The 9,584-nt window shown below is 50.7% G+C and overlaps 1 protein-coding gene across 1 annotated transcript; it reads left to right on the plus strand.

The window, feature by feature from the left end:
• Window positions 1–219: 219 nt before the first annotated feature.
• AMIGO1 (adhesion molecule with Ig like domain 1) lies at window positions 220–7,982 on the plus strand. The gene is made up of 2 exons (XM_016190933.2): window positions 220–755; window positions 1,162–7,982. The coding sequence occupies exon 2, from the start codon at window positions 1,223–1,225 to the stop codon at window positions 2,702–2,704; it is 1,482 nt and encodes a 493-aa protein (XP_016046419.1). The 5' UTR covers window positions 220–755; window positions 1,162–1,222; the 3' UTR covers window positions 2,705–7,982.
• Window positions 7,983–9,584: the final 1,602 nt, after the last annotated feature.

Consider the following 9,584-nt stretch of genomic DNA (forward strand, 5'->3'; position numbering starts at 1 on the left):
CTAGAGAGGGGAGGGGGCTCCTCAGGACGTGATTAATGGATTTCCCGCCAAACCCGACAGGCAGGAGCTGAACCAGATAGCTTTAATTTGTAAAATTAAAAGGCTTCTCGCCCCGGAGTCAGTTGCAGAGAATTCACTCTGCAGTTTGACCTACTTTTCCAGAGCGTTTTGTTTGTTTGTTTGTTTTGTTTTTTGCAGGGTAGGAGAGTACCGGCGGGGGAGAAGGGCGTGGAGGGGACAGCAGAAGGTGGAAGGAGTCACCTAGGCGCCCAGCAGCCCAAGACCCGGCAGCCAGCGGGCCCGGAGGCTCTGCCCAGCGGCGCCTAGAGCCGGAGCGACCCCGCATGCCGCCCGGTCCCGGCCCCACCGACACAAACACACGCACGTGCGCCCCGCCCCCGCCGCGCACGCGCCCCAGGCTCCCGCGGCGGCGGGCGCGCGCGCGGTGCTCGCTGCCCCCACGCCGCTCCCTCTGCTCTGCTCGCCGCGGCTCCCGCTTCCCGCACCCGCTGCGCGCCGGACGCGCGAACCCGGAGGCGGTGGCACAGGTCGGTGGGCCCGGGCGGGCGCCGTGGAGAGTCGGCTGCGCCGGGGAGCGGAGGATCCGGGCAGAGTCCCCGGGAGGCGATGCTGCAGGGCGCCGGCCCCTGCGCAAGGCGGGCGCTGCGACAGGCCGGCCGGTGAGGCGCTGCTGGGGGAGGCCGCGACGGAGCGCCCGGACCCGCCATGGGCTGAGACGCGCTCTAGCCGAGCAGGTGCAGTGAGCGGGACCCCCGGGGAGCCCGTCCCCACCGGCCCAGGGACCCCCGCCAGCCCAGCTCGCCCTTCCCGGCAGGGTGCCCTGTTGACCTTCCCGCGGCTCCTCCCCTAGGGCCCTCTGACCCCGCCTTCAAGCCGGCCCCTCAAATCCTAGCAGCCCCGCGCGTCCGCGGCAGAACCTTCATCCTGTGCCCCGCTGACTGCAAGCCTAGAGCCCACCTCCTCCACGGGCTCTATGTTGGGGCCCATTGCCTAAGAACTCATCAGCATCGGGGGAGGCGGGGTGCGGGGAGGGGAAGGAGGAGGAGTCTGCCCTTCCCTCCAGAGGCCCTGGTCACCACAAACCCACCCTTTCTCCTTTAAGCCTGCAGTGACAATGACTCTTTCTTACCCTCCTGCCAGAACATGCCCGGGTGACTCCCACATCTTCCCTGTGGCCTCCCTTGCTCTCCCCAGTGACACTATGCAACCCCAGCGCGACCCGTGTGGCCTCTGGCTCCTGCTACTGTCGTGGTTCCTGCTCCTCTTTGAGGTGGCCAGGACTGGCCGTCCAGTGGTTAGCTGCCCCACCACCTGCCTGTGCGCCAGCAACATCCTCAGCTGCTCCAAGCAGCAGCTGACCAACATACCCCACTCCTTGCCCAGCTACACGGCGCTGCTTGACCTCAGCCACAACAACCTGACCCACCTGCGGGCCCAGTGGGCCCCCACACGCCTGACCAGCCTGCACTCCTTGCTGCTGAGCCACAATCACCTGCACTTCATCTCCTCTGAGGCCTTTACCCCCACCCCCAACCTCCGCTACTTGGACCTTTCCTCCAACCAGCTGCGTGCTCTGGACGAGTTCCTGTTCAGTGAACTGCAGGCACTGGAGGTGCTGCTCCTTTACAACAACCACATCATGGCTGTGGACCGTGGCGCCTTTGATAACATGGTCCAGCTGCAGAAACTCTACTTGAGCCAGAACCAGATCTCCCGCTTCCCTCTGGAACTGGTCAAGGAAAAAGCCAAGCTCCCCAAACTCACACTCCTGGATCTCTCTTCCAACAAGCTCAGTCTCTTACCATTATCTGACCTGCAGAAACTGCCTGCGTGGGTCAAGAATGGGCTGTACCTGCACAACAACCCCCTGAGCTGCAACTGTGATCTCTACCAGCTCTTTTCACACTGGCAGTATCGGCAGCTGAGCTCTGTCATGGACTTTCAGGAAGATCTGTACTGCCTGGACTCCAAGAAGTTGTACAATGTCTTCAACATGAGTTTCCTCAACTGCATCGAGTACAAGGAGCATGCCTGGGAGGCCCACCTCGGGGAGAAATTGATCATCAAGTGTGACACCAAGCAGCAGGGGATGACTAAAGTGTGGGTGGCACCAAACAACAAACAGGTGCTAGAGGAGGTGACCAACAGCTCGGTGACAGTGTCTGAGGATGGCAGTCTTCTTTTCCAGAAGGTGAAGATTGATGATGAGGGTGTATACACCTGCTACGCCGTGGGGGAGACTTTCAATGAGACATTGTCTGTGGAGTTGAAAGTGCACAATTTCACTTTGCCGGGGCACCATGACACCCTTAACACAGCCTATACCACCTTGGTGGGCTGCATCCTCAGCGTGGTCCTGGTCCTCATATACCTGTACCTCACCCCTTGCCGATGCTGGTGCCGGGGTGTCGAGAAGCCTTCCAGCCATCAAGGAGACAGCCTCAGCTCATCCATGCTTAGCACCACGCCCAACCATGATCCCATGGCTGGCGGGGACAAGGATGATGGTTTTGACCGACGGGTAGCCTTTCTGGAACCTTCTGGACCTGGCCAGGGTCAAAATGGCAAGCTCAAGCCAGGCAACACCTTGCCAGTGCCCGAGGCAATGGGCAAGGGTCAGCGGAGAATGTCAGATCCAGAATCAGTCAGCTCAGTCTTCTCTGATACACCCATTGTGGTGTGAGCAGGATGGGTTGGTGGGGAGATACTGCCCCAGGAGAGGTAATGCACCCCTGAAGGATATGGGGGGGATGGAAGAGAGGGCTGGTTGCCCAAGGGAGTGGGGTTCCCCGCCCAACCTCAAGGGAACAACAGCAGGCAAGACCCCCAGCCAGGGTGTGGCTGCCACGGCCACGATTTTTCAAACATGGATACATTAACCGTCAGGCAGATGCTACACACCTACTATCTAAGCCCTGACAATTCTGAATGTGGCAGAGGAAAAAGAGTGTCTTGAGTTAGATGGGAATGAGGAAGGGGTGGGAGGGAAGAGAAAATTCCCTAAACTTTTTAGAGGTCATCCCTAGCTCCTTCAGAGAAAATCATCTGGGGAAACAAAGAATCACTTTTTTTTTTTTTCAGTCTCTGCCCTCCCACACCTGTGATGTGTGTGTTGGAGGGGACTTCCACAGGAGCTATGTTGCAGGGAAGCTGTAGTATCATATGTGGCCAGGCAGTCCCACACTTCACAGCTAGGGAAATTGGAAACCTTTGGAAAAGTGAGTCAGGAAAAGGCTGAGTCCTCCATCAGAAACGCCCTCCAGAACTGCTGTTAAACTTCCTGTTAATGCCTTCCTCTCCAGTGAGCCCTGGGTGGGTGGATCTTTGCAGGAGCCTGGCCTGCTGCCCATCAGATATGACAGCAATGTCAGATGTGCTATCTGTGCCTAGTCGTGGGACTGGTGACAGAGGGGTCCACATCACAGCACAGGCATTAGCACAAAACCTGTAGATGGGGGTCATATCCCAGGCAGACTGGTAAAAACTCTTGGCTAGTATTTGATTCTCAGGACCTGTGTACCAGGTCAGGGCAGAGGTGTCCTGGCTACTTGTCACAGATAAGGAATGTGGGGTTTCTTCACACTAGGAGGGAGCTCAGCTTCTATTATGTAGCATCTAGCTCGACCTTCCTGATTTTCTGTGTATACCATCTCTTCATTGAGTCTCCTTATCAAGCTCAGGTGAGGTTTTGAGGTTTCTCTTAATATGTTGCTTCTTAGAGGAAAGTCTGGCTCTAGCAGGTCTAGTCTGCGCTTGGGGCTGGAAAGGATGAGGTATGTATCTCTTCTCTTAGAAGTATCACCCCCTGCTATAAAGCCAAAACATGGGGTTTTCTCATCCTAGGGGTTTGGGGGGGTGGTCTCTGTCCCCAGAATGGCACTTTGGAGTGTGACTTAGAGATCAGTCCTCTCCACAGAGCTCCAAACAGTCCTGTCACAAGGAAAATCAGTGGCACTAAATTTTCAAAAGGAACATTCTGCCACTCTCATCCCTCACAGCCAGAGGTCCATACCATTCTGGTCATTAGGCCAGAGAAACTTAAGAATGGACCAATGACATATCCCATCCAGGATGGCAGAACATTCTGGGTATAGATGAAGGCTGCTTCCTTTAACATCCCTGTCTAGCCTGCAGGCCCTGGAAGGCAACTGCTCTGAGCTTTGTCAGGGGGGGGAGCAAGGCAAAGGTGAAAATGTTCTCTGATGTTGGTCTTTTTCAGTCTTTCCCTTTCCCCACTAAGTTTTCTGTCTGTCAGAGTTCTCCGGCTCTTGTAGTTTTCTGATCTGCCCTTTAGGTTCCAAGAGGTGTCATTTTATGGCAGTTGAGGGCTGCTCAACAGGAAGGCCCGACTTTGACTACCTATTAAGATTGGGGAAGGGAAGGAGGCTAGAATTAATTATCTCCCCGGTGTTAGTCCCTGGGATCTCATGATTGTCCATCCTTGCACAGTGACCTAGTTTTGTTGAGAGAGGCACAGAATTTCCCTCAAGCCCTTGCATGCTCACAGGGATGCATGCTGATAGGTATGCATGTACACCAGCACCTTGACTTCCATCAGGACAGCGAGCCTTTCATCCTCACCAATGCCCACTCTCAGAAGTGTCTCTACTTGTGCACACAACTTCATGCACAGTTTTCTTCCTCACTAGGAGAGGCAGTGACCACACCAGGCTCCCCCAACACAAACTCTTTGGTCTCTTTTTCACACTCCTGTACTAAAAATTTCTGAGACCCATGAAGCTTCATCCACATCTCTGGCACTAAGCAACCTCCTCAAAAGGGCTGGGATTAGAAGAACCCCAGGTTGAGAACCTTGAGAGGAGAGATGATGAACTAGCTGCTACTGTAGAATTCTCCAAAACATTCCTTGGGTGGATGGCTATCAGAAATAAGTCAACCTCATGAGGTTAGTGAGGGGTCCAGAAGGAAACTGACAGCAGATCAAGCAGCTGTCAGTTACACTTCCTGTGTTAACTGCCCCAGTGAGACAAGGGCAGAAAAGAAAAATTAAAAGTGATCTGGTATGGATGGTTCTATTCCAGAGACTTGAGGACTTTATGGCCCCCGCCTCAGACTCATAGGGTACCTGTGAACAGTCTGCTCTCCATGCTGCAGTTTCCCCTCCAGGCACCACTTAGGGCTCTGGAAATGTTTAAAGTGAATGTCAAATGAAGCAGACCTTCTGGGGCATTCCTGCTGAGTTCTTGAGGACTCAGAGATCCATTTTCTTCGTTAAGTCTTCCCCAGTTCAGGGAATAAGAGTAGGCCCCAAGATTCTAAGTCATACTACTGTAGCCACAATGTTGGCCCTTGGTTTGAGAGGCTGGTAGAGGTGCCTGGCTGCTTCGTCAAGGGATTGAACGAGTTAGCCTCTTCTCATATTTTCAACAGCTAGATCCTGGAAGTTGCTTTCTGTTTGAGCGGTGGGTATGTGGCACGCATAAGCTGGAACTCTAGGAGAAAACTGCCAGGTCTGGTTATAAGGTAAGGCTGAGAGATCGCCCCCTTCCCCATGCTTCCCAGGAAGCAGGCGTCCCTGGAGACAGACTCTGACAGGGCTTTATAATCTGTGTGATTATTCGTCACTTTTTTTTTCCTTGTCTTTATTTATGGGCTTCTGAGGTAGGGGCCATGAGAGGGTAGACCCCAGCTAGGGAGAGCAGAGCTGACTCTCTACAGTTTTCATGTGTTCTTAACTCTGTATGTCCTTGTAGCTCTGCTTACAAGCAGATGTCCTCCTCCTTGTCCAGAACCCAACTCCTCCCACTTATGTACATCCAGGTTGGCAAACCCTTGGAGCTTCCGGGCTCTAACAAGACAATGATCATTAAACCTGGATCTAGTTTCTGTTCTAGTATAGTCTGTGACTAGCTTATCTTTTCAGTTTACAGTGGGATCCACTGTACCTGGGAAGAGTGTGTGGCCTGTTCTGAGAGAGAATGTTTAAATGCTGTTACACGGGCACCAACAGAATCCACATTCACACATTAAGATAGAGGTCAGCAAACTTTTCAAAAATATTTATTCACTTTTATTTGTATTTTTAGATAGAGCCAGAGGAAGGGGGAGAGTGAAAAAGAAAACTGCCGGGCTAGCGTGGGGGTGCCTCTTCCTGGGCATGTACTCTCTGGGTTGGAGAGAACTTGACCGGAGCTAGCCTGGGTTGCTAGTCACTCAGCGACGCAAGGGAGATGACTCAGGAACAGACTTGTGGTGGCGAGGCAATGCAATATCTTTATTGATCAGAGAGCCAAGGCCTTTAAAGGGCAGACCCAGAAGTGGCAAGTCGGAAACGGAAATAGCTAGAAAAGGAGTGGAGAAAGGCAAAAGGGGCTGGAAAGGTAGGAACTTCCTTAGCAACTGTTGCAAGGGTTTTAATTGGTAGGATTAATAATACCCTACAGGCAGGGAGGGTCTTGAGGGTAGAAAGAAGATAGATCAAAGGAATGGAATGGGTGGGGATCATTCAGGCAAAACAATGACTATGTAGATAGGCCATAGTATTAGGAATGCATGGTGGAGCAGGGGGAACTGGCTTAATGTTTTAAGGAATGCCAGGCTCCTGGAGGCAGAAAAATGCAGGGTGCGTTGTGAGGCTCCTCACAATTTCCCAGCATCTCCCCCTTTCTTTTTATCTAATGGCCATAGTATCAGGAATATGGGGTGCTTTGTGAGGCAGGGAGTCTGATAAGACGGGGCACACCTTTGGGGTTACTCCTGTCCCTCCTTGCTCAACCTCTCGGTAGAGAGACTGACAAGATAGACACACTCCTCAGGTCAAGCCCTGCCAGGCTCTACCACATCCTCACAATTTCCCAACAGAAAACCACCGAAACTTCCTTCAGTGAGATGGAGCCCATGCTCAAACCTGGGTCGTGCACATCAGTTTTATTTTCATGAGAGATTAGAGCACATCTAGCCTCTGATGTATTTCTAGAGATGAAACCTGGGGCCTCAGCCATGCAAGACCTGTGCTCTACTACTGAACATCTCCCTGACCCAGCAAACCTTTTTTTTTTTAAAGACCCAAGTAGTAAACATGTTAGACTTTCCAGGCCAAATAATCTCTGTTAGAATGATTCAGCTGTGCTGTTGGAGCAGGAAAACAGACACAGACAGTCTGTAAACAAACGGCTGCAGCTGGGTTCCAGTCAAACTTGATGGACATCGAAACTTGAATGTCACATAATTTAAACATGGCTTTTGCTTTCTTCTCAACTCTTTAAAAATATAAAAATTTTTAGGGAGTCGGGCGGTAACACAGCAGGTTAAACAAACACGTGGCGCAAAGTGCAAGGACCAGTTAGGATCCCGGTTCAAGCCCCCGGCTCCCCACCTGCAGGGGAGTTGCTTCACAGTTGTTGAAGCAGGTCTGCAGGTGTCTGTCTGTCTTCCTCTCTATCTCCCCCTTCTCTCTCAATTTCTCTCTGTCTCTATCCAATAACGAATAAATAAATTAATTTAAAAAATTCTTACTAGCTCAGAGACTATTCAGCCTGTGGGTCACAGTTTGCTGTAGCTTCTCAAACCAAATGTCACTGATGCTTTAGAGGGCTGTTTAGAACTTCCATAATGTGGGGCTAGTGCCTGTAGATAATGAAGACATCTTGGCTTCTTTGCTTGGATCCAAGGGAGAAAGGAAGGGCTGTTTCCCTGTGGAGTTCTTTTAAAAGTCCACTCAAGCCTGCTGGCTGTATAATGGAAAATTGTTCAGTCGAGGGTAAAAGAAACAGTGGAGGGCATCCCACTTCCATAATATCTTGATCATTGTCAGTATACCTTCATGTTGTAAATGGTAACCATCTTAGTTTGGCTGAAAGCATAGTCATCTACAAGGCAGGTGAATAGTCATTGACAATTTAATGGTATTACATAAAACAAAAATGCCGTTCCCATTTTCTTGGTATAGACACAGCCTGCCAGAAATTGAACTGGATTCCATTAAAACTTTGAATATACAACTTCTCTGGCTGCTCTCTTGGCACTTCTGGAAGGGGACCATTGTGGGGAAATGGGGGAAAGGTCGTGATTTATCTTTGTCAAAAAAAAAAAAAGGGGGGGGAGGAGGAAGACAGTGTAAGAAAAAAAATAAATTGAAAGAGTCAGAATTTGAGTAGTTACCTAATTTCTTACACTGGTGAGAGTCTTGACCATGGAGCAGCCCTCCTCTGGAAAACTGTCCATTAGGCTTCAGGAGGGAATAGCCAGTGTGGTGAGGGATGGAGACACCTAACAGTCTGTCCCACTGACCTCAGCAGTCAATGGAGTGGCAGAAGCTGATACCAGAGCACCCCCATAATCTACATTTCCATAACATTTTTTCCTCTTTTCAAAACAGTTTTTGCAGTGGCTTACAGTCTGGCTAAGAGAATAAGCTGATGAAAAGAACAAGTCAGGAAAGACTACTCCATGCTGTCCTCTCTATTTTGACTCCTGTCAACCTGTCTCTGAGCTGGAAAAGTTTTGATCTTCTCTCCTTCATTCCAAGAAGGCCTATGACTGCATTTAAAAATTTTTTTTAAATATTCATTTTCCCTTTCGTTGCCCCTTTTTTTATTGCTGTAGTTATTATTGTTGTCATTGATGTCGTTGTTGGATAGGACAGAGAGATATGGAGAGAGGAGGGGAAGACAGAGGGGGGGAAGAAAGATAGACACCTGCAGACCTGCTTCACCACCTGTGAAGCGACTCCCCTGCAGGTGGGGACCAGGGGGCTCAAAACAAGATCCTTATGCCGGTCTTTGCACTTTCCGCCATATGCACTTAACCCGCTGCACTACCGCCCAACCACCAACTGCATCTTTTCAACCCTCTCCTCTCATCCTCCAGCTATAAAAAGTCCCTTAGATTCTGCCCAAAGTAGACAATTCTGCCTACAATGTCTTGCAGCATTTCCCCTAGCTCCTTAGGTGGGATTTATGAAGAACAGAGAAAGCTGACTTGGCAAATTAGGTGCTTTCTAGGAAAGCACATTAAGAGTTCAGTGGGCCAGCCAGTCTAGTTTCTCTTCCACCTGTTACCTTAACTCCTTTCTTCAATTGCAGTCCTCATACTACTTATCCTATGTCCTAGGTGATGAAGCTTCACTGTACCTGCCCACATGTAAGAAAAGGCTCAGGCCTGTGGAGGATGATTGAATTTTCTGGTCTGGCTGTAGTGAGCTTATGCCTTATGCATAAGCTCACTACAGTCTCTCCTGGGACTTGAGAGAGAAAGGCTGAAGCAACTACAGGATCCAGCCTTTTTGTTAGGCTTATTCACTGTTGGGTGGTAGATAATAAATGGTGAAGACAGATCTTCCCTGAGGCCTTCCAGTCTACACTTATTTGCCCAGTACCCCAGTCACAGAGGGCTGAAGCCATGGTCTGAGAGGTCAACTTTCACTGCACCCAGACAAGGGACCACACAGGGGACATCCAGATGTCCCTCAATACTAACTCCAAAGTTAGGGGTGTATGTATAAAATATTGAAGTTGCTATAATTTGCTTTTGGTGTGGATCTAAACAGAAAGGCCTAGCCCTATTCTGGGTAGCCTTAGAAAGCACCTTGTGCTAACTGGAAA

This window comes from Erinaceus europaeus, chromosome 11 (assembly GCF_950295315.1).
Source record: "Erinaceus europaeus chromosome 11, mEriEur2.1, whole genome shotgun sequence".
Taxonomy (NCBI): Eukaryota; Metazoa; Chordata; class Mammalia; order Eulipotyphla; family Erinaceidae; genus Erinaceus; species Erinaceus europaeus.

Excerpts from the sequence above, each read along its gene's own strand:
- AMIGO1 (XM_016190933.2), top strand. The coding sequence starts at position 1,223 with ATGCAACCCCAGCGCGACCCGTGTGGCCTCTGGCTCCTGCTACTGTCG.